The following is a 24,438-nucleotide window of genomic DNA, read 5'->3' as shown; positions in this document are numbered from 1 at the left end:
GCAGCGGATCCTCAAGGAAATAGAGGAGAACTTTTAAAACTTTGGTTAATGTCATCTTGGAGACTTCAGAAAGTTTTTGTATTCATAAAACCAGGACGTGATGCTGTGGAGAAAAAAGGAATGATCAAGAAAGAAGGAAGGATTCTTAGAAATTTAAACGTGATTGCTGGGGAGAAAAAGAGGAAGGCACCAGAAGATAATGGCCAGGAAATCTTCCAAAATGCAGAGGGAAATAATGATAAAAAATATGAGACAACATGCAGATAAATAGCTAATATTTACCGAGGCAATTTGTCAGGCATTATTCAAAATGCTTTGTGTTTTAATTTAGGTTAATCTTCACAACTTTATGAAGTAGGTGCTGTTATTCTCTTTTTAGAGAGGCAGGTGTTGATAATAACTTAAGTCACATGGCTAGCAAGTGACAAAACAAGCTCAAACCCAAGCAGTCTATTTCCTCTTGGCCTTATTGTATGGCACTGAAAACAGTTAGAAGCCCAGAAATGGTGCGTGATAGTAAACAGCTCTTCTGTTTTCTCAGCCTTGGTTTTCTTATTGAAATTTAGGGAATAGCACCTTCCTTCTATGGGAGAGGATTAAATGAATTGGCATTTGTCATATGGCAGACACTCAACAAATGGTAGCTTTCTCTCTGGTTTATTCATTCCCCTCCCTTTGGCCAGGAGGGACTATGCCTTACTTAGTTTTTAATTCTCTGTATTCATCACAGAGTATGCTACATAATGTCAAGTGAACGTTATGAGGGTGATACAGTTGACTGAGGAGTCTCTAAAAGGAGTGTTCAAGGGAAAAAAGTATGTAAGAACAATGTGATTCTGAAAAACAGCACCCTTGCCTTTGAACCTGAGATACAGGGGAGTATACCTCCACTTGAGATAGTTGTAAAGGTAACTTATCAGAGAAGTGCCAGGATTTGGTTAAGGTAGGGAGTGAGGGGGATGTAACAGGCTAGCATTTCATTGTGTATGGTGATTATGGCCATAGGAATAAAATGAGGAAGTTGAAAGGTAGAGGGTAGGGACATGAAATAGAACTTAACTTTCCTCACTCACCTCAGTGTAATAAGAGTATTCTGAAAGAAGATAATGGGTTTTCTGGGTTTTTTTTTTTTTTTTTGAGATGGAGTCGTCTCTCTCTGTCACTCAGGCTGGAGTGCAGTAGCTCGATCTTGGCTCACTGAAAGCTCCACCTCCCAGGTTCTCGCCATTCTCCTGCCTCAGCCTCCTGAGTAGCTGGGACTACAGGCGCCTGCCACCGTGCCCATCTAATTTTTTTTTTTTTTGTTTCATTTTTAGTAAAGACAGGGTTTTACCCTGTTAGCCAGGATGGCCTCAATCTCCTGACCTAGTGATCCACCCACCTCGGCCTCCCAAAGTGCTGGGATTACAGGCGTGAGCCACTGCGCCCAGCCAATAATGGGTTTTCTTAAACCCGTATTTTACAACTTGGGTCCTGGAAATACAAGTATAGTAAGTGTTCTGGGAGCTCATATCTAAGGCTACTTGGGTCTGAATCTTCTGGGTAAATAATCTTAAAAAAATTTTTTTTCTAAAGTGTTCTTATGTCTTTATCACTGAAATGAAATAATGGTTCTTGCCGGGCGTGATGGCTCACACCTATCATCCCAGCACTTTGGGAGGCCACGGTGGTCCTGAGGTCAGGAGGTCGAGACCAGCCTAGCCAACATGGTGAAACCCTGTCTCTACTAAAAATACAAAATTTAGCCGGGCATGGTGATGCACTCCTGTAATCCCAGCTACTCGGGAGACTAAGGCAGGAGAATCTCTTGTACCAGGGAGGTGGAGGTTGCAGTGAGCAGAGATTGCATCAGTGTACTCTAACCTCGGCGACAAAATGAGACTCTCTCAAAAAAAAAAAAAAAAAAAAAAAAAAAAAGAGCCAGGCACGGTGGCTCACACCTATAATCCTACCACTTTAGGAGGCCAAGGCAGGTGGATCACCTGAGGTCAGGAGTTCGAGACCAGCCTGTCCAACGTAGGGAAACCTCATCTCTACTAAAAATACAAAAAATTAGCCAGGTGTGTTGGCGGGCGCCTATAATTCCAGCTATTCGGGAGGCTGAGGTAGGAGAATCACTTGAACCTGGGAGACGGAAGTTGCAGTGAGCTGAGAGCACGCCATTGTACTCCAGCCTGGGCAACAAGAGCAAAACTCCATCTCAAAAAAAAAAGAAAAAGAAATAATGGTTCTTCTTTTTTATTTTTTATTTATTTATTTGTTTTTATGAGAAGGAGTCTTGCTCTGTTGCCAGGCTGGAGTGCAGTGGTGCAATCACGGCTCACTACAATCTCTGCCTCCCAGGTTCAAGTGATTCTCCTGCCTCAGTCTTCTGAGCAGCTGGGATTACAGGTGCGCGCCACCACATTCGGCTAATTTTTGTATTTTTAGTAGAGATGGCATTTCACATGTTGGCCAGGATGATTTCGATCTGCTGACCTCGTGATCCGCCCACCTTGGCCTCCTAAAGTGCTGGGATTACAGGCGTGAGCCACTGCACCTGGCCGAAATAATGGTTCTTAATGCCGTACTTCTCCAGTAGCCTCAGCTATCTTAAGTGTAGCTGAGACTGGGCAGTAAGCACAAGGGTTTCTGAGGAGCCACAGAAAGAGACCTAAAGATGATATGCACAAGTTCAAGTATAGTTTAACAAGAACCACCCAGGTCTTCACTGAGAATCTTAGCTTTTTCTCATTTCTTTTTTTTTTGTTTTTAATTTTATTATTTATTTATTTTTGAGATGGAGTCTAGCTCTGTTGCCCATGCCAGCATGCAGTGGCACGATCTCGACTCACAGCAACCTGTGCCTCCCAGGTTCAAGCGATTCTCCTGCCTCAGCCTCCTGAGTAACTGGGATTACAGGCCTAGCTAATTTTTGTATTTTTAGTAGAGACTGGGTTTCACCTTGATGACCAGGCTGGTCTCGAACTCCTGACCTCAGGTGATCCACCTGCCTCAGCCTCCCAAAGTGTTGGGATTACAGACGTGAGCCACCGTGCTCGGTCTGTTTTTTTTTTTTTTTTTTTTTATTTTAAGTTCCAGGGTACAAGTGCAGGATGTGTAGGTTTGTTACATAGGTAAACATGTGGCAATGTGGTTTGCTGCACCTGTCAACCTATCAACCTGTCACCTGGGCATTAAGCCCAGCATGCATTAGCTATTTATCCTGATGCTCACCCTCCCCCATTTTTCTCAGTTCTATAAAACTGATTTATCTCTCGACCTACCAGTTAGAAGCAGTGAACTAGGAGGAAGGCAACATTGGGCTGCTAGATAATATTTTTAGAGAAAAATTGGACCTAAATACTACAAAGTACATAGCAAGATGGAGTCATTTAATATATTATTAAGTTGCTTTATTCCTCCCAAGCCACAGTACTCTAATCTGTGGTCATTATGCTAATTCTGGGATAACGATGGAAGGTTAAAAGATGCGCAGAATAAGAAGGCACTGTCATCAAGAAATCAGTGAATATTTTAACACTTAGAGATGCAATTTTAGCCACCTGCAGATTTACTTAAGTGAACATCTTTTGATGAGGGAAAGATAAGTGAACCACTGTTGTCCTAAGGAGCAGTGGGGTACTAGAAAGAACTCTGAGGATGGCTTGGAGACATAGATTTGTCTCATGATTAAGTAATAATATTAATAATCCTCAGGATTAAGTAAGAATAAAATGAGATGATGTATGTGCAAATGCCCTGTAGATTGCAAAGACTGATGCAGATTTATTTTTATTTTTATTTCAATAGTTTTTTAGGAACAGGTGGTTTTTTATTACATGGATAAGCTCTTTAGTGGTGATTTCTGAAATTTTGGTGCACTTGTCACCTGAGCAGTATACACTGTACCCAGTATGTAGTCTTTTATCCCTCACTCCCCTCCCACCCTTCCCCCCGCGAGTCCCCAAAGTCCATTATATCATTCTTATGCCTCTCTGTTGTGATACTGATTTCAGATTATTTTTCAGTTTGCTCATTATGTTTTAAAATATTCTCCCAGCACTTCGGGAGGCTGAGGTGGGAGGATGGCTTGAGCCCAGGAGTTTAAGACCAGTCTGGGCAATATGGTGAAACCTGTCTCTACAAAAAATAAAAAATTAGCCAGGTGTGGTGGTGCAAACTTGTAGTCCCAGCTATTTGGGGAGCTGAGGTGGGAGGATGGCTTGAGCCAGAGAGGTTGAAGCTGCAGTGAGCCATGCACTGCAGCCTGGAATCGATCAAGACCCTGTGGATGGATGGATGGATGGATGGATGGATGGATGGATGGATGGATGGATGGATGGGTGGATGGGTGGGTGGGTGGGTGGGTGGATAGATGGATGGATAGATGAAAATATAAAATAATAAAAATATAAATATTCCTCAGAAATTTAACTTCGATGGATTGCTTATCTAAAACATTACTGATCATCTCTACAAATGTGCCAATTGCTTTCCAGATTTCTATATTCAGATGAAGTTCAAATTGGTCCAGAAACAGTTATGACCACTCTTTATACTGCCAAGAAATATGCAGTCCCAGCCTTGGAAGCACACTGTGTGGAATTTCTCACCAAACATCTTAGGGCAGATAATGCCTTTATGTTACTTACTCAGGTAAGTAAATGTAGCTAAGGTATGTATCATTGTAGTTTTAAAATTTTGAGTAAACTATATATGGGTGTTTAATATTTCCTGGAGAATTCTAGATTATAATTTTAAAGTATATATATATTTTTATAATACAAATTGGGGAAATATATCAGATCTGTAAGATTTTAGAATTGAAAAGTGTGTTAGAGGCCATGCACGGTGGTTCATGCCTATAATTCCAAGACTTTGGGAGGCTGAAGCAGGTAGATCACTTGAGGTCAGGAGTTCAAGACCAGCCTGGCCAGCATGACCCCATCTCTACTAAAAATACAAAAATTATCCTGGCATGGTGACACGGGCTTGTAATCCCAGCTATTCAAGAGGCTGAGGCAGAAGAATTGCTTGAATCAGGGTGGCGGGGTGGACATCCTGGGAGACAGAGCGAGACTCCATCTCCAAAAAAAGCATATTAGAGTTAATACGGTGCTGGATCATATAGGTGAAGAAGCTGAAGCCTTATATTTTTATATATATATATATATATATATAAGTGGGGTGTTGTGATTCAAGGTTAGATAGCTATTTAGGATTGGAGTTGAGATTGAGATCCAGTATTGTTTCTGCTTATGATTGAGAGTATGATAGCATGAAATTTTATGAATGTCTTCGTTCTCAAATTTTGCTGGATCTGGAATAAAGATGTAATATTTCAAGTCCTGAAAAGTTCTAAGATTAATGATCTTTGGACCTGTAATCTGGAAACTTGCTGATCCACTCCTGGAGGAGTTAAAGTTTTAGGTTTATATGAAATATTCTTTTTCTGACATTTTTAAGTTTTCACTAAGTATGGGATCCATATAGAAAACTACATAGATTGTGGCTGAGTATGGTGGCTCAAGCCTTTAATCCCAGCACTTTGGGAGGCCAAGGTGGGCGGATCACTTGAGGCCAATAGTTCGAGACCACCCTGGCCAACAAGGCAAAACCCAGTCTCTACTAAAAACACAAAAATTAGCCGAGCATGGTGGCACATGCCTGTAACCCCAGCTACTTGGGAGGCTGAGTTAGGAGAATCATTTGAGCGTGGCAGGTGGAGGTTGCAGTGAGCCGAGACTGCGCCATTGCAGTCCAGCTTGGGTGACAGAGGGGAACTCTGTCTCGAAAAAAAGAAAATTACACGTATTCTGAGTGTATAGTCTATGAATTTTTACAAACTGAACACAACTGTGGAACTTTTAACCAGTCCTTAACATATAGTATTTAGCATTTGTTATATGTGTGTAATCTGAGCTTTGTACTTTGTATATAAACAGTTTTTTTCTTTTTAGACAATGTTGTAATCCTATGTAAAAATTGTTTTTAAAATTCTAAGGTGATAAAATACCCCATTTGATATTAGTACTGGAAATAATCATTGATGGCCCCTAGCTCAACCCTCTCATTTTACAAACGGGAAAATTAAACCTGGGGTAATTAACTGCCTTTCCAAACCCTCATAGGCCGGGTAGGGCCATGCCCAGAGCTCTTGTTTCCCAGTTCAGTGTTCATTCTATCATTTAGAAAATGTTTGGTACCAGCTGGGCACGGTGGCTCATGCCTGTAATCCTAGCACTTTCGGAGGCCGAGGCGGGGAGATCATGAGGTCAAGAGATCAAGACCATCCTGGCCAACATAGTGAAACCCCGTGTCTACTAAAAATATAAAAATTAGCTGGGCATGATGGCATGTGCCTGTAGTCCCAGCTACTCGGGAGGCTGAGGCAGGAGAATTGCTTGAACCTGGGAGGCAGAGTTTGCAGTGAGCTGAGATCACACCACTGCACTCCAGCCTGGCAACAGATTGAAACTCCGTCTCAAAAAAAAAAAAAAGAAAATGTTTGGTACCTTTTAAAAACATCTTCTGTCATTAAGTATTTGTAGTTACAGAAGAAAGAACATTATGATATCATCTCTTCTTGGACGTAATTATAGAACTCCATGTATGCCAGACACCAAATTATCCCCTTTACCTATATTTTAGCACTTACTCTTCACTATGATGCTGTGATGATGTAGTTTAATATTATTATCCCTTTTTTTCTTTTTTCTTTCATTTTTGAGGCAGAGTCTCACTCTGTTGCCCAGCCTGGAGTGCAGTGGTGCAGTTTGGCTCACTGCAGCCTCCACCTCCCAGGTTCAAGCAATTCTCCTGCCTTGGTCACCCGAGTAGCTGGGATTACGGGGGCACACCACCACGCCCGGCTAATTTTTTATTTTTAGTAGAGACAGGGTTTTACCATGTTGGCCAAGCTGGTCTCAAACTCCTGACCTCAAGTCATCCACGCACCTTGGCCTCCCAAAGTGGTGGGATTACAGGCATGAGCCATCATGCCTCGCCTGTTATCTCCTTATCCCCTTTTTAAAGATCAAAAATGGAAGCTTACAGAAGTTAACATCTTATTACTAGACAGCAGTGGTAAAACTAAGGTCTCACCTAAAATCAACAGTTGTTCAGGTTTAGTGATACTGATAATAGCAGAATGTACTGGGAGATAATTGTATGCCAGGCATCTTTCTCAGCACTTTGTGTACATTAATTCATTTAATCCTCACAATAACTTCATGAGGTGTAGGTTTTCAAAGTAAAGATTTTCTTATTATCACCATTTTTAAGTAAGGAAATTGAGTCACAGAGAGGTGAAGTAACTTGACCAAAGTCATATAACTAATAAGTGATATCTCTATTTTTCCTCTTTTGAATTTGTGATTAAAATCTAGTAAATAAGTTGATACTCATGAGATTCTTTATTGTCCAAGCAGTTTTAATGCATGTAGAGACGATCACTTAACTACTTTTATTTTAAAGGTGAGATATAAATTCAGAAACCAATAAACTAAACTTTGGCAGTTAAAATGCAGATTTTGGTTCAGTAGGACCAGAATAGGGCCCCAGAGTACTTTTCTAACAGGCATTCAGATGACACCAGTGTTTCTGGAGCACATTTTGAGTAGCAAGGGTTAACAGGTGTCACTATGAGAAAAAAAGAACTTTTCAATATCTTGTTGGTCTGAGATTTCAATATTACATTACATTTTTCACTGGTGGGGTCATGCGAATTAGCCCATGAATTGTCATGTGAAACTTCTTGTTCCTGCCAAGTGAGTCATTTGAATTGAGCATGTTCATTTACTTAAGAGGGCTTTTGCAAGCTTCTCTCTAAAACAAAGTGCCAGTATACTGTACCAGCATGATTTATAGAGGGAAAAACACTTTTTATGAAATGTTATCAGAGGTAATGCCAAAATCAAACTCAGTTTTGAGAAAATTTATTTTACCCTAAATAGCAGCAATAGATTCCATAGGAAATTTGATATTGCCTGTGTAAGGAGTGATAGACATTTTTTACCCTGAATAAGAAAACTTTTATAAAAAATTGTTTTTCCTAGAGTGAAAGATAAATTTTTATATAAACACCAACTAAAAATATAGTTGAGTTGGCCAATTAAAGTATCTGTTGAGGCTGGGTGCGGTGGCTCATGCTGCAATCCCAGCACTTTGGGAGGCCAAGCCGGGCAGATCACGAGGTCAGGAGATCGAGACCATCCTGGCTAACACGGTGAAACCCCGTCTCTACCAAAAATACAAAAAAAATTAGTCAGGCGAGGTGGCGGGTGCCTGTAGTCCCAGCTACTCGGGAGGTGAGGCAGTAGAGTGGCGTGAACCCGGGAGGCGGAGCTTGCAGTGAGCCGAGATCGTGCCACTGTACTCCAACCTGGGCGACAGAGCGAGACTCTGTCTCAAAAAAAAAAAAAAAAATCTGTTGATATTAGAATTTCACTTTATAAAAATGTATTGCTTCATACTTTGAAAATGTATAACTGTGATCCTAGACTAGATCGTGTAATAAAAGGAAAAATGTTATTAAAAAACATTGTTGGGCCGGGCGTGGTGGCTCACGCCTATAATCTCAGCACTTTGGGAGGCCCAGGTGGGCGGATCACCTGAGGTTGGGAGTTCGAGACCAGCCTGACCAACATGGAGAAACCCTGTCTCTACTAAAAATACAAAAAAATTAGCTGGATGTGGTGGCGCGTGCCTGTAATCCCAGCTACTTGAGAGGCTGAGGCAGGAGAATTGCTTGAACCTGGGAGGCAGAGGTTGCGGTGAGCCGAGATCGTGCCATTACACTCCAGCCTGGGCAACAAGAGCCAGACTCTGTCAAAAACAAAAAAAACAAAAAAACCCAAAAAAACCAAAAACAACAAAAAAGAGACGTTGTTGGGGCAAGTGACAAAACTGAAATACAGCCAGTGGATTAGATAAAGATACTGTTTTGATGTTAAATTTATCAAAGTTAATTACTGTGATTATGTAAGAGAATATCCTTAATCTTAGGAAATTTAAGAGTAAAAGCCCTCCAAGCCTGGTGGCTCACGCCAAAAATCCAGCACTTTGGGAGGCCGAGATGGGCAGATTGCTTGAGCCCAGAAGCTGGAGACCAGCCTGTGCAACATGGTGAAACCTCGTCTCTATTAAAAAATACAAAAGCCAAGCACAGCGGCCCATGCCTGTAATCCCAGCACTTTGGGCAGGTAGATCGCTTGAGGTCAGGAGTTGGACACCAGCCTGGCCAACACGATGAAACCCCATCTCTACTAAAAATTCAAAGATTAGGTGGGTGTGGTGGCATGCGCCTGTGGTCCCAGCTACTCAGGAGGCTGAGGCAGGCGAATCCCTTGAACCTGGGAGGTGGAGGTTGCAGTGAGCCGAGATTGTGCCACTGCACTCTAGCCTGGGTGACAGTGAGACCTTGTCGCCAAAAAAGAGTAAAGGCCATGATTTATGCAACTTACTGTCAAATAGTTTAGTCTCTCCTCCCAGATAGATGTATATACATATATATATGGAAAAAAAGTAATAAATGAGGCAAAATGTTAAATAATATTTAAATAGATAAATCTGGATAAAGGGTATATGGGTTTTCTTTGCACTATCTTTACAACTTTTCTGTAAATTTGAAATTCCAAAGTATTTGTGTGTCTAAACAAAAAAGGTACAGTTTAAAAAAAAAAAAAAGAAGGAAATTCCGAATGAAAATCACTTTGAGGGAAAATTGCATGAGATAGATTTAATATTTATTAATACAAATTTTTTCCTTAGTGCTAAAATTATTTAAAATTTGACAAAGCAAATTATTGTAAACAGGCTCAGTGTATAATCTAAGGAAGTGCATTTTCAAACATATTCGAGTATTCTATACATATTTTATATTATGTGTAAATGTTTTAAATTTAAAATATATATATAAAATTTTAAAAATATATTTAAATTAAAAAAATCTAAAGCCAATGTGTTTAATGTTTTCTTCTCTCCCCCATAAAACACATAACTGTTTAGATATTTATCAGTTGTTCAGTAGTATCTGAATTATTGGATACTTTAAAATGAATTTTACTTTAAAATTAAATGAAGAGTCATCAGTCATGCCAAATAATTAGTGTCATTTATGATATGATTAATTAATTGGTAGTATTCTCAGAAGGTTTCTACCCAACCCAACATAAATACCTTTTGGGCATTTAGTATTTGCCCATCCTCTAAAATGTAAAGAGAACTGACCCCAGGCCAGAATGAAAGGCTGGTCATTGGCATGCTTATCATCATACCTCCTTTTTCAGTGTTTCGGCTTTTTAAAAACCTTGCTTCAATTTGACTTGGACTCCCCCTGCATATAGACCTTTTTTTTTTTTTTTTTAATTATAACATACGTATTGATAAAAGCACATATTGTAAGCTTGACTTCTAACATCTTAAAGCCAAAATTAGTTCTTCTGGAATTATACAGTACATATTCTTGCTTATTATATATTCTGGCTTTTTTGCTCATCATTAGGTTTGTGTGGTTTGTTTATATTGTTTTGTGTAGTTGTAGATTGTTCATTCTCATTGTTGTATAATATTCCATCATGTGAATTTATGTATTTGTTCTTGTGTTATTAGACCTAATTTTGCTTAGGTTCCCAGAGCTCTCATGCTCTAAAATTCTTGTACCTTATTTTCTCCTCAAAATCAAAACAGGCAATGGAAGAGAAAATCTGATATTTGTACTGTTGTGCTTGACAATTGATATTATAGTTTAGTGAAAAGACTATAAGATTCAAGTCCTAGCTTTGCAACGTATTTAACTAGATGATCTTAGGCAAGTCACTGTACCTCTCCGAACCTCTGAAAATGGGATAATAATGTAAGCCTTATCTAACATAAAGGGTTCATTAAGGATCAGAATAAGTAATGTATAAGAAAATAGGCTGTATACACACACACACACACACACACACATATAAGCGCGCATACACACATATAAGCACACAAAAATAAAAATAACAGGATTGGTATTGGTAATGTGAATTTGTTCTTATCTCAGCAGGGCATTTGTATTTTTAGCTTTTCATTTCTGATTGTAGAATGAAAAGTTTTAAGAATATGTAAACATTATCACTGTATTTCAAGTAGATATTTTTACATAATTAGCAGTTATAACTGTTGACAATGTTAACTTCAAATATGTACAGCCTGAAGGTAAAATAACTGTGAAAGTTAAATAACTATCTCTTTATGTGTTTAGGCTCGATTATTTGATGAACCTCAGCTTGCTAGTCTTTGTCTAGATACAATAGACAAAAGCACAATGGATGCAATAAGTGCAGAAGGGTTTACTGATATTGATATAGGTAAGTTCACTATGAAGTAAATTGTTATATTTTAAGTACAGTTAATGCCTTACTTGTCAGCCTTGTTGGAGAAGGAGCTATTTTTAAATTAGTGGCTTTCCCAAATGATTGAAGTCTCTCTAAGAGTGTTGCTTTCTTTTGTTTTAGGGAAAATATTTCTAAACGTCTTACCTTCCTCATTGCCTGTTAAAAGATTTCAAATCAGATATTCATTGAATGCTCACCATATGCATGGCATTATTCTAGGGTCCACAGGAAATATAAAAAAGAGTAAGAGGCGAGTTGTCTTGTTAAGGAAACGTCTAATTGGAGAATCAAGGAACAAATATTTGAAAATTAAGATTTAAAACGCTAATAGAAGAGAGGGCATTAATACCTGGGTGATGAAATGGTCTGTACAGCAAATGCCCATGACACAAGTTTACCTGTGTGACAAACCTGCACATGTACCCCTGAACTTAAAATAAAAATAAAAATAAAAATAAAAAACAAAGAAGAGAGGGCATATGGTAAAACGTGATTTCTGTCTTTTCTAAATTAGATATGTAGAAAATAATTACTATGCAAATTCAGAAAATGGAGTGATTACTTCAGATCACAGTAGTGTTAGGAAAATTTTGACAGAGGAGGTTCTGATATGAGCCTTAAGGAATGGATAGTACAGTAGGTCCTTGAATAATGTCGTTTCATTATAATGTTGATAAGAAAAACGTGGACTCCTGGCGGGAGGCCACTATCTATAGAGTTTACATCTTCTCCTATATCTTCGTGGTTTTCTCCAGGCACTCTAGTTTCCTCTCACATCCCAAAGATGTGCATGTTAGGTTCTTTGGTATGCCTAAATGGCCTCAGTCTGAACGAGAGTGTGTGTGAGTGTGCCCTGTGATGAAATGATGTACTATGTGGGATTGGTTCTTGCCTGTACCAAGCCACTGGCAGATGTGTTAAAGTAAGAAGTTAAAGCTACAGCCACCTGAGACTCTGAACTGGAATAAGTGGATTGGAAAATGATTTATCAAGTAAAAATTTGTAAAGTATATGATAATCATACAAACGTTTGATGATAAATGACGTAGTATGAAAGTGCTGGGGGGCTGGGCGCGGTGGCTCAAGCCTGTAATCCCAGCACTTTGGGAGGCCGAGACGGCGGATCACGAGGTCAGGAGATCGAGAGATGATCCCGGCTAACACGGTGAAACCCCGTCTCTACTAAAAAATACAAAAAATAGCCGGGCGAGGTGGCGGGCGCCTGTAGTCCCAGCTACTCGGGAGGCTGAGGCAGGAGAATGGCGTAAACCCGGGAGGCGGAGCTTGCAGTGAGCTGAGATCCGGCCACTGCACTCCAGCCTGGGTGACAGAGCAAGACTCCGTCTCAAAAAAAAAAAAAAAAAAAAGAGAAAGTGCTGGGGAAGCCTACTATGTTACTTGCTTTTGAACTGCGTTGTGTGGGAGGTGCTCCTCAAAATTTTCACTTTGTAAACGTTTACTTCTGGATTTAACCCACCACTGCTATAACCACTGTCACTCACCGATTCACCAAAAATTGGGTAAATGATTATCTTTCTTGTCTTTATTAATCTTTCTTAAATGTATGTATAGCTCACATTTGTTTCACTGTTTAATTTAGAAGTGCTTTGAGTATTTAGAAGCTTGGTGGTATTTTTGTGACCAGGAATATGCCATAAAAACTTAACTCTTGGCCGGGCGCGGTGGCTCAAGCCTGTAATCCCAGCACTTTGGGAGGCCGAGATGGGTGGATCACGAGGTCAGGAGATCGAGACCATCCTGGCTAACACGGTGAAACCCCATCTCTACTAAAAAATACAAAAAACTAGCCGGGCAAGGTGGCGGGCGCCTGTAGTCCCATCCACTCGGGAGGCTGAGGCAGGAGAATGGCGTGAACCCGGGAGGCGGAGCTTGCAGTGAGCCGAGATCCGGCCACTGCACTCCAGCCTGGGCAGCAGAGCGAGACTCTGTCTCAAAAAAAAAAAAAAAAAAAAAAAAAAAACTTAACTCTTGTTTGTATCAGCTCATCAGAAAGCAAAGGTAAAATTGCTTTCGTTAGACATTGTTTCATTTGAAGTCACAGTTTCCAAGAACCCATACGTTGAGGACTTACTGTATTTGGATAATGGAGAGGGGAGGGCATTAGGGGCAAGTGGAACCTCAGGTATAAATGAGGAAGGAGATGCAAGGCAGGTTAAACCCAGGTGATAGAGGACCATCTAATGATAGGCTAATGATGTACATTTTGTCTTGTAGGAGAGTAGAGAGATCTAATCCAGGCCCATGGCTTTAAATACTATCTTTATGATGATAACCCAAAATATGTATCTTCAATCCCTGTCTTCTTCTTGGCTACAAACTCATATACCCAACTGTCTACTTGACATCCTCATTTGGAGATTTTATAGGCATTTGAAACAGAACAGCCAAAGGAGAACCATTGATTCCCCTCACTGTCTGTTAGGTCTCTTCTGTTCCTTTCAAACTCTTTTCAGTCTTCCTTAGCAACACCACCATGAACCTGATTGCTTGGGCTAAACACTCCAGTTATTCTTTATTATTCTTTCTCATACCCCACACGTGGTCTTATCAGCAGATGCTCATGGCTCTACTTTGAATATGTATCCTGAATCTGACCACTTCTTACCATATCCATGGCTACCACGTAGTCTAAGCCACCATTCTCTTTTACCTGGATAATTGCAGTGGTCTCTTGTCACCTGTCCTTTCATCCAGGCTTGCTCCCATACACTCCATTCTCTACATGGCAGCTAGAATGATCTTTATAAGTAAAAAATCAGGCCATATAACTTCCTTGCTTCCAGTGTCTTCCCACTGCCATTTGCATAAAATTTAAATTCCTTATCAAAGCTCACAGGGCCCTGTGAAATCAGACCTTGTATTTGTCAGGTATATTAGTCTAGGCTGTGGTAAGAAATAGACCCAAAAGTGCAGACTGGCTCAAACACAAAAGAAGTTAATTTCACACTCATAACAGACCAAGGGAGTATTATAGTCAATAGGTAGTTCTCTCTTGTTGTTCTGTCATTCGCTGGAGCCTAGCTATTATCTGTGTTTTGCTGGCAGACGGGAGAAAGTGTGGATAGGGAAAATACCCACATATTAAAAGCCTTGACCCTGATATAGCACCTATATTTTCACTGTTATTTTATTGGTCCCATTCAGTTGCAAGATCTCACCTAACTTTTAGGGAAGCCAGGAGATGCAGACTAGTCACACCTCATGAAGAAGAGAAAACATATTTGGTAAACAGCTAGAAGTCACTACCTACATCTGACTTTGTCTCCTACCATTCTCCCCCTAATTCAAGTCCCATATATGCTGGCTAGGATTATTTATATTCCATTCTTTTGTATTTGCTATTCCTTCTCATTAGAATCCTTCTCCCCCTGAATCTTTGCATCTCAGATTAAAGGAGACCTGAGACTTGAGACCTACTTAATTAGATACCGTGTTCCCCTAAGCAATCTCTGTTCCATTACTCTTACTCTGATTTAATTTCCTTGTAATACACATTGCTCTCAAAGTCTTATCTAGGTATTTGTCTCTGTGTGTGTATATATATATATGTTGATTGTCTACTTTTCTCTCCTAGATTGTAAACTCCTTGAAGGCAGGGACTTTGTCTTGTGTACAAGTGTATCACTAGCACCAAAGACAGAAGAATATAGTACATGTTCAGCTGATATTTGTTGATCAACTGGACTGACTGGCTGTGTCTAGAATAATGCCTTTTCTTCCCATCTTGGCTGGCTCTCACACAGTCTTAAGATCCTGGCTAAAATAACACTTCCACATGACTTATTTTTTGAGAGCTGATACCCCACCCTCCTCCATGATGCTTGGTATATTCCTCTGTTCTAACATCCTGTTGTTCATTTGTATATTGCACAGTACCTTGGGAACAAATAATACACTGCTTATAATATACTGAAGGACAGGGACTAAATCAGATTCCTCCTGAGCACCCGCATGTGGTGTCTGTTGAGTTACTGGATATTTGAGAGCCCTAAACACTGCCCAAGTTGTTAATGAAACATTACGTAATCCTAATTTCCTTCCTGTTAGGGGCTGTCAAATGCTTCATTTGTTCTTCAGTCTGTTCTCATTTGAAGTTTTACTGCTTGCATCTGGGTAACATACACCTTATAAATAGCTCTTAAATTATGCATGCCGTTGGAGCCTGCTAATCTTGAAGTATGTGCCTTGTACAGGGTAGAAGCCCAATAAATATTTGGTCATTTGATTTGACTCACAGTTGTTTATATGAAAATTCAGTATTGTGTTACATTTATGAAACAATCTGCTATGTTTTTCTGATCTTTATTTGGTTCTCAGCTTTAACTTCTTACTTTAACACATCTGCCAGTAGAAGACCTATGTGTTTGTCTTTCTACCCCATCGACTAGTTTGTTTCAAATGTACTTGTTAAAAATTGGTAATTAATTAAAAAGCATTTTTTATTAATGTTATTATTATTATTATTTTGGTAGAGAGAGGGTTTCACCATGTCGCCCAGGTAGATTTCGAACTCCTGGGCTCAAGCCATCTGCCCGCCTCAGCCTCCCAAAGTCCTGGGATTACAGGTGTGAACTATTATGTCTAGCCCCAGAAAATGGTAATTCAAGAGAAGACTGGGAACTGAAAGAAAGGGCTGGCCTTAGGAGCTTTTTATAGCTGTCTTATATTCTCAGGATGTTTTTTCTCCTCTGGGATTTGAATATGTATTCTGGAGGAAGAGATACTGTTTCTTACAGCCTTTTGCTAAAGGAAGAAGATAATTTATCATGTTGATAGAACAAAATGAATTTACACCAAGGGTAGTATGATGTGCTTTTTTTTAGTAATAAAGTTTATGTGTTTATCTCTGCAGAAGTTGTTAGCATACCAAGTGGAGACATGTAGGTTCAAAGTCTTCTGGTTTTCCATCAAATGGTTAAATATTGTCATCACTGTATATTCTTAATCCGACAAGTATTGTGGCATATTGATTGCTTTTAATTTACTTGTGAAAGGGCTTCCTGGTGCCATAGTTTATAGTCATCCGCTTAGCTACAATAAGAGATACTAAAGTTTGATTTTTAAAAAAAAAATTATGTGTAACCAGTTTATTTTTAACATGTTATTAAAGTCTGGGACTTTGATACCTTTGCTAGGATATTACTTATGTTTGATATTAAGCAAATATTTGGCTCTTAGCATGTGTAGACCATTGCAGAAAAGTTTTTTTTGTTTGTTTGTTTTTTTGAGACAGAGTTTTGCTCTTATCACCCAGGCTGGAGTGCAATGGCGTGATCTCAACTCACTGCAGCCTCCGCCTCCTGAGTTCAAGCAATTCTCCTGCCCCAGCATCCCGAGTAGCTGGGATTACACAGGCGCCTGCCACCACGCCCAGCTAATTTTTGTTTTTTTTGTGGAGATAGGGTTTCATCCTGTTGACCGACCAGGGTGGTCTCGAACTCCTGACCTCAGGTGATCACTCGCCTCAGCCTCCCAAAGTTCTGGGATTATAGGAGTGAGCCACTGTGCCTGCCACTATTGTAGAAAAGTATTTAAAGAAATGTTTATCTGTTATGTATTTCTGGATAATGTAATCATATTTAATGCTTTAATTGATTTCTTTTGTGTGTAAGTATAACATACTCATTTTTATTTAAATTTAATATAAAGTATAACTATTAGATATTTCATAGAAGTGCCTATGTTATCTAGGTTCTTTAGAGATTTTTGCTATCCATCTAGAACTGTCCTTTTTTAGGAACTGGAGTATTTATTACTATTTTTTTATTAGCTCAAACACATTTATTTATTAACCAAAGGGATGATCCTAATTAATCCAACACACGTCGAAATAGCTGCATGTAAAATGTTTGTGATAAAGATAATTGGACACAGTAATGAAAAAAAAAACAGTATGGAGATTTGCTCATTGAACTGAGCTTGGTCATTCTCTTAGTTAATTCCTGTCCAAAGTGATGATGGAATTTTTATTCTACTTTTTCATAGATCCTAGTACAGGTGACATTGTTCATGACACAGTCCACCACTAATTTCCCATCTTTCAATTTTCCTGTTATTGTGCTTTCCTTCCCATCACACTCCTGATGCAGAACCAATGCACCATCTGTAAAGTTGCAGACAGTCTTGAGTTTTTCTGCCATCAGCTGTGGTTTCTTCAAACTTCCTTCCCAGGGTACAAGAAAACTGTGTTGTTTTTCAAAGTGCTGTCAGTTTTTATGGTGAGGTTTTCGCCATAACAAGTGATGATACAATCTGGCTTGGCCATTGCGCCCATTTTGTGCAAAGCAATTCCCACTCCTAACTCCTTCATGTATTCATCAAAGCCTTTGCTGTCCACCAGGTGCCATCTTCCTTCCAGCTGCTGAACTGTGGCCGTGGTGGGCGTGGGTGGGCATAGGCAGGCAGGCAGGCGGGCGTGCAGAGTGGGGTTGAAGTCGGCGTGGACAGCGTGCTGTCGAACTGGGGTATTTATTTTGACCCTTTGAGAAATCTAAGACATATTTTATTTTACCTACCTATGTTAAACAATATATACCGAATATAATTTAGGATTCTCGCGATTATTAATACTAAGTATCAGTTGCATTAGTATTGTACAGTAAAACCCTCAGGTCTGTGAAGTGTTGTTTTTTAAAAAAAGCTCTATAAGACCCTTGATTGCTATTCTTTTCAAGTGCTTAACGTCTTCTTTTCACAAATTTCCTCTTTTCTCTATCCCTGTTGGATTGCAGTTTATCATTTCATTCTAGCATATTAGCCTCTAAAGCCCCTTTCTCTTCTGAACTTCTTGCTTCTGGGCTGCTAGAACTTAAAAGTAACTGAGCTTATTTTAATTTTGCCTATCATAAGAGGAAAAGGGTTCTGAGTGAGGACCTGAGGTACAGACATGACGTTTATACTTGGATGTCAAATAGGAATTTCAAACTTAGTATGTCTAAAATGAAACTTCAGCTCTTTCCCCACCCTAAACCTGCGCCTTCTGTGATCTTTCCCATCTTAGTTGATGCCACCCTCATCCCTCCAGTGCATAAGCTATATAAACTACCCTCATCCCTCCAGTGCATAAGCTATATATAACTACTCTTGACTCCTCTCTTTAAGTCACACCTCACATCCAATCTGTTAGGAAATCTAATTGAATCTTCCTTCAGAATATATTCCAAATATGATCAGTTTCACCACTTCTACTCCTACCCCCCCTTGTCCAGGTCACCATCCCTGACCTGGATCGATGCAAGAGCCTCCAACTGATATTGTCTCCACTATAGCCTCTTCTCAACACAGAGGCCAGGGTGATCCTTTCAGAACATAAAATGTGACAACTCAGAATCCTCCAGGCATTCTCCATGTCACTCAGAGTAAAAGCCAAATGATCTACAGGGTGCTGCATGATTGCCCCCGCTCCCCACAGCCTCTGGCCTCCTTGCCTGCTATTCCATCCTGCTCACTCCACTCCACTACATTGGCCTCCTTACCATTCCTCAGATACGCTAGGCACACTTTCATATGAGAGCCTCTGTACTTTTAGTCCTGGAATACTCTTCCTCTAGGTATCGTTTGGCTTACTCCCTCACTTCCTTCAAGTCTTGGCATAAATGAAGCCTGCCTAAACCACCCGATTTTATTTTATTATTTTTTGGCACAGTCTCACTTTGTTGCTTGGGCTGAAGTACAGTGGCATGATCATGACTCACTATAGCCTCAACCTCCCGGGCTCAAGTGACCCTGCTGCCTCAGCTTCCTGAGTAGCTGAGACTACAGTTGCATGCCACCATGCCTGGCTAATTTTTAAAAACTTTTTTATAGAGATGAGGTCTCACTATATTACCCAGGCTGGCCTGAAACTCCTGGGCTCAAGCCATGCTCCTATCTCAGCCTCCCAAAGTGCTGGGACTGCAGGCATAAGTCGCCATGCCTGGTCCCTTCCTATTTTAAACTGCATTTCTGATTCTCCTTAACCTGATGTATTTATCCACGTATATCATCTAAGATACTCTAATTTACTTGTGTTTATTTAATGTGTTTCTCCTCATTAGAATGTAAGCTCCGTGAGGGCAGGAATTTTTAACTTTTTGTTTAGTGACATATCAGTGCCAGCTGGGCGCAGTGGTTCACGCCTGTAATCCCAGCACTTTGGAAGGCCGAGGCGGGCAGATCGCTTCAGGTTGGAAGTTCGAGACCAGGCTGGCCAACATGGTGAAACCCTGTCTCTACTAAAAATACAAAAATTAGCCAGCTGTGGTGGCCCATGCCAGTAATCCAAGCTACTCAGGAGGCTGAGGCAGGAGAATTGCTTGAACCTAAGAGGCAGAGGTTGCATTGAGCCGAGACTGTGCCTCTGCACTCCAGCCTGAGCTATAGAATGAGACTCTATATCCCCTCCCCCCGCAAAAAAAAAAAAGATATATCAGTGCCTAATAGTACCTGGCACATAGTGAGTGCTTAATAATAAGTATTTACTGAATGAATGAATGAGTTATAATCTGTAGACTTTAAGAATTTATGTAATTAACTTGGAACCTTTTTCTGTGGCTTGTTAATCTTACTCTGGATAGTTGAGTTTACTTGATAAATGGCATAAATATATAAGGAGAGTACTATATCTAATATTGCATGTATGGTAAGTAATAAATTGATTGTTAAACTGATTTTTGTGGAACACTTTTGAGTTTAAGCCCATTAATTATTTGTATTTTAAAGTTTAAAGTCTGTAGTTTTAAGTGTCTAACCTATTTTTTGTTGAGATCTGAAAACTTAATATAACCATGTCTGTTGGTATTGGTTAGAGAGCTAAAGTATTTCTAATTGGGTTTATTTTGTATTTTGCCTGCAGATACACTCTGTGCAGTTCTAGAGAGAGACACACTCAGTATTCGAGAAAGTCGACTTTTTGGAGCTGTTGTACGCTGGGCAGAAGCAGAATGTCAGAGACAACAATTACCTGTGACTTTTGGGAATAAACAAAAAGTTCTAGGAAAAGCACTTTCCTTAATCCGGTTCCCACTGATGACAATTGAGGAATTTGCAGCAGGTAAGGGTATAAATTCACCAAAATCTATTTGAAACTCTTTTAATAGTCTGTCAGGGCTGGGCATGGTGGCTCACGCCTGTAATCCCAGCACTTTGGGAGGCCGAGGCAGGTGGATCACTTGAGGTCAGGAATTCGACACCAGCCTGGGCAATATGGTAAAACCCTGTCTCTACTAAAAATACAAAAAAATTAGGCATGGTGGCAGGCGCCTGTAATCCCAGCTACTCGGGAGGCTGAGGCAGGAGAATCGCTTGAACCCGGGAGACGAAGGTTGCAGTGAGCCAAGATCATGCCATTGCATTCCAGCCTGGGCGACAGAACGAGACTCCATCTCAAAAAAAAAAAAAAAAAAAAAAAAAAAAAAAAAGGTTTATCAGTCTCCCTGTGCCAGAGAGGAAAAGAAGCTGTTGTTTATTCAGTACTGATCACATGACAAACATATATGCAAGTGTATGATTTCATTTAAGCCTTTCAAAATTATATTATCCATATTGTGTAGGTTAGAGAAGTGAAGTTGGGAGAGGTTGAGTGCCTTGCCCCAGATTATGACAGATCTTTATGACTTTTTTTTTTTTTTTTGGAGACAGTCTCCTTCTGTTGCCCAGGCTGGAGTGCCATGGCACAGACACATTTCACTAAAGCCTCCACCTCCCAGGTTCAATCAATCCTCCCACCTCAGCCTCCCAAATAGCAGGGACTATAGCAGGGACTATAGGTGTACGCTACATGCTCAGTTAATTTTTTAATTTTTTTTGTAGAGACAGGATCTCACCATCCTGTCTGGGCTGGTCTTGAACTCCTGGGCTCAAGCCTTCCAAAGTGCTGGGATTACAGGTGTGAGCCACCACACCCAGCCCCTGTTTGACTCTTAAGGGTGATGCTTCTGGTTAAAATCAGATCTGTTTTGAGTCTCCATGACCACTTATGACCTGTTTTCATTACCCATATCATAATTGACTATTATCTGCCTTTAAATCATGGCCAGGTTGATTCAAAAGAAAGAAAAGTCTCGTGATTTATTTTTTATTTTTTATTTTTTTTGAGACAGAGTCTCCCTCTGTTGCTCAGGCTGGAGTGCAATGGTGCGATTTCAGCTCACTGCAACGTCCACTTCCCAGGTTCAAACGATTGTCCCACCTCAGCCTCCTGAGTAGCTGGGATTACAGGTGTGCACCACCACAAGCTGGCTAATTTGTGTATTTTTAGTAGAGACAGGGTTTCATCATATTTGTCAGGCTGGTCTCGAACTCCTGACCTCAGGTGATCTGCCCACCTCGGGCTCCCAAAGTGCTGGGATTATAGGCATGAGCCACTGCGCCTAGCCCTCAATTTTTTAAAAAATAATTTCAACTTTTATTTTAGATTCAGGGGGTAACATATAGATTTGTTTCATGGGTATATTGTGTGATGCTGAAGTTTGAGGTACAATTGATTGCATCACTTAGGCAGTGAGCATAGTATCCAGTAATTAGTTTTTCAACTCTTTTCCCGCTTCTGTCCCTTCCTCTTTCCCCCTTTTTAACAGTGCTCAGTGGATATTGTTTCCATCTTTATGTCCATTTGTATCCAATGTTTAGCTTCCACAAGTGAGAACATGTGGTATTTGGTTTTCTGTTTCTGCAGTAACTCACTTAGAGTAATGGCCTCTAGCTGCATCCCTGTTGCTGCAAAAGGCATGATTTTGTTCTTGTTTATGGCTGTGTAGTATTCAGTGGTGTGTGTGTGTGTCCATGGGTGCGTATGTATGTATTGCATTCTCTTTACCCAGTCTACCACTGATGGACACCTAGGTTGAGTCAATGTCTTTGCTATTATGAGTAGTGCTGTGATGAACATACGAGTGCATGTGTCTTTTGGGGGAACAATTTATTTTCTTTTGGATATATAACCAGTAATGGGATTGCTGTGTTGACTGGTAGTTCTGTGTGTTTTTCTTTTCTTTTCTTTTCTTTTTTTTTGAGACAGAGCCTCACTCCAGGCTGGAGTGCAGTGGTACAATCTCAGCTCACTGCAACTTCCACCTCCTGGGTTCAAGCAATTCTCCCACCTCAACCTCCCAGGTAACTGGGACTGCAGACGCCCACCACTACGCTCAGCTACTTTTCATATTTTTTGGTAGAGACGGGGTTTCCCCATGTTGGGCAAGCTGGTCTTGAACTCTTGACCTGAAGTGATCCACCTGCCTTGGCCTCCCAAAGTGCTGGGATTACAGACATGACCCACTGTGCCCGACCTTGGTAGTTCTGAGTTCTTTGAGAAATCTCCAGACTGCTTCCCACAATGGCTAAACTTGTCTATATTCCCACCATCAGTGAGTAAGAATTACCTTTTCTCTGTAGCCTCACCAGCAACTGTTTTTATTTATTTATTTATTTATTTTAGTAGGCATTCTGAGGAGTGAGGAGTGTGAGATGGTATCTCATTGTGGTTTTGATTTGCATTTCTCTGATGATTAGTGATGTTGAGCATTTTTTTCATGTTTGTTGGCTGCTTGTATGTCTTCTTTTGAGAAATGTCTTCATATTTTTTGGCCCACTTTTATGAGATTTTTTTTCCTTATTGAATTGTTAAAATTCCCTATAGCTCCTGGATATTTGACCTTTGTCAAACACATAGTTTGTGAATATTTTCTCCCGTTCTATAGGTTGTCCATTTGTTGGGTTGATAGTTTCTTTTACTGTGCAGAAGCTTTAGAAAGTTTAATTATGTCCTATTTGTCAGTTTTTGTTTTTGTTGCAATTGCTTTTGAGGACTTTGTCATAAATTATCTCCCAAGGTCAGTGTCCAGAGTGGTGTTTCCTAGGTTTTCTTCTAGGATTCTTACAATTTGAAGTCTTACTTTAAATCTTATCTTGAGTTAATTTTTGTGTGTGGTGAAAGGTGGGGGTCCAGTTTCATTCTTCAGCATATGGCTAGCCAACTATCCCAGTACCATTTATTGAATAGAGGGATCTTCCCCATTGCTTATTTTTGTCAACTTTGTTAAAGATCAGATGGCTGTAGGTCTGCAGCTTTATTTCTGGGTTCTCTTTTCTGTTCCATTGGTGCATGTGTCTGTTTTTGTACCATGCTGTTTTGGTTACTGTAGCCTTATAGTATAGTTTGAAATCCAGTGGTAATGTGATGCCTCCAGTTTGGTTCTTTCTGCTTAGGATTGCTTTGGCTATTCAGGCTTTTGTTGTTGTTGTTGTTCCATGTGAATTTTAGAATATTTTTCTAGTTCTGTGAAAAATGATGTTGGTAGTTTGATAGAAATAGCATTAAATCTGTAGATTGCTTTGGGCAATACAGTCATTTGAATGATATTGAGTCTTCCAATCCATGAGCATAGAACATTTTTCCATTTGTTTGTGTCGTCTGTGATTTCCTCCAGCAGTGTTTTATAGTTCTCCTTGTAGAGATCTTTTACTTAGTAAAAATACATCTAACCAGGATGTATGGATGTAAAAATACCTGATAGAAATACATCTTAGAAATACATCTAACTAAGATGTATTTCTTTTTTGTGTGGACATGGTAAATGGGATTGCATTCCTAATTTGGCTCTCAGTTTGAACGTTATTGGTGTATAGAAATGATGCTGACTTTTGTACATTAATTTTATATTCTGAGGCTTTACTGAAGTTCTTTATCAGTTCCAGGAGCCTTTGGTGGAACCTTTTTTTTTTTTTTTTTTTTTTTTTTTTTTGAGATGGAGTTTTGCTGTTTGTTACCTAGGCTGGAGTGCAGTGGCACGATCTCAGCTCACTGCAACCTCTGCCTTCCAAGTTCGAGAGATTCTTCTGCCTCAGCCTTCAGCTGGGGTTATAGGTGCTTGCCACCACCCCCAGCTACTTTTTGTATTTTTAGTAGAGACGGGTTTTCACCATGTTGGCCAGGCTGGTCTCAAACTCCTGACCTCAGGTGATCCACTTTGCCTCAGCCTCCCAAAGCACTGTGATGACAGGCATGAACCACCACACCCAGCCTGATGGAATCTTTAGAGTTTTCTAGGTATAGAAGCATATCATCTGTGAAGAGAGATAGTTTTGACTT

General features: G+C 40.0%; 1 protein-coding gene and 1 pseudogene across 3 annotated transcripts in view; one reads left to right on the top strand and one right to left on the bottom strand.

Moving 5' to 3' along the window:
- The window catches only part of BTBD1 (BTB domain containing 1), a 57,675-nt gene that overhangs the window by 10,485 nt on the left and 22,752 nt on the right, over positions 1 to 24,438 (top strand). For both annotated transcript variants that reach the window (XM_050796148.1, XM_050796149.1), the window contains exons 2-4: positions 4,482 to 4,638; positions 11,219 to 11,324; positions 20,206 to 20,403. In XM_050796148.1, the coding sequence (XP_050652105.1) occupies positions 4,482 to 4,638; positions 11,219 to 11,324; positions 20,206 to 20,403 (461 nt within the window). The remainder of the gene's footprint in view (positions 1 to 4,481; positions 4,639 to 11,218; positions 11,325 to 20,205; positions 20,404 to 24,438) is intronic.
- Positions 17,136 to 18,878, bottom strand: LOC126958387 (fatty acid-binding protein 5-like; annotated as a pseudogene). Its single transcript, XR_007727174.1, has 2 exons — positions 18,848 to 18,878; positions 17,136 to 17,831 (listed from the first exon to the last, which is right to left on the bottom strand). The product of XR_007727174.1 is annotated as a fatty acid-binding protein 5-like (transcript).

Source organism: Macaca thibetana, chromosome 7 (genome assembly GCF_024542745.1).
Source record: "Macaca thibetana thibetana isolate TM-01 chromosome 7, ASM2454274v1, whole genome shotgun sequence".
In the NCBI taxonomy this organism is placed as follows: Eukaryota; Metazoa; Chordata; class Mammalia; order Primates; family Cercopithecidae; genus Macaca; species Macaca thibetana.
This window is presented reverse-complemented; position numbering and strand designations above follow the sequence as displayed.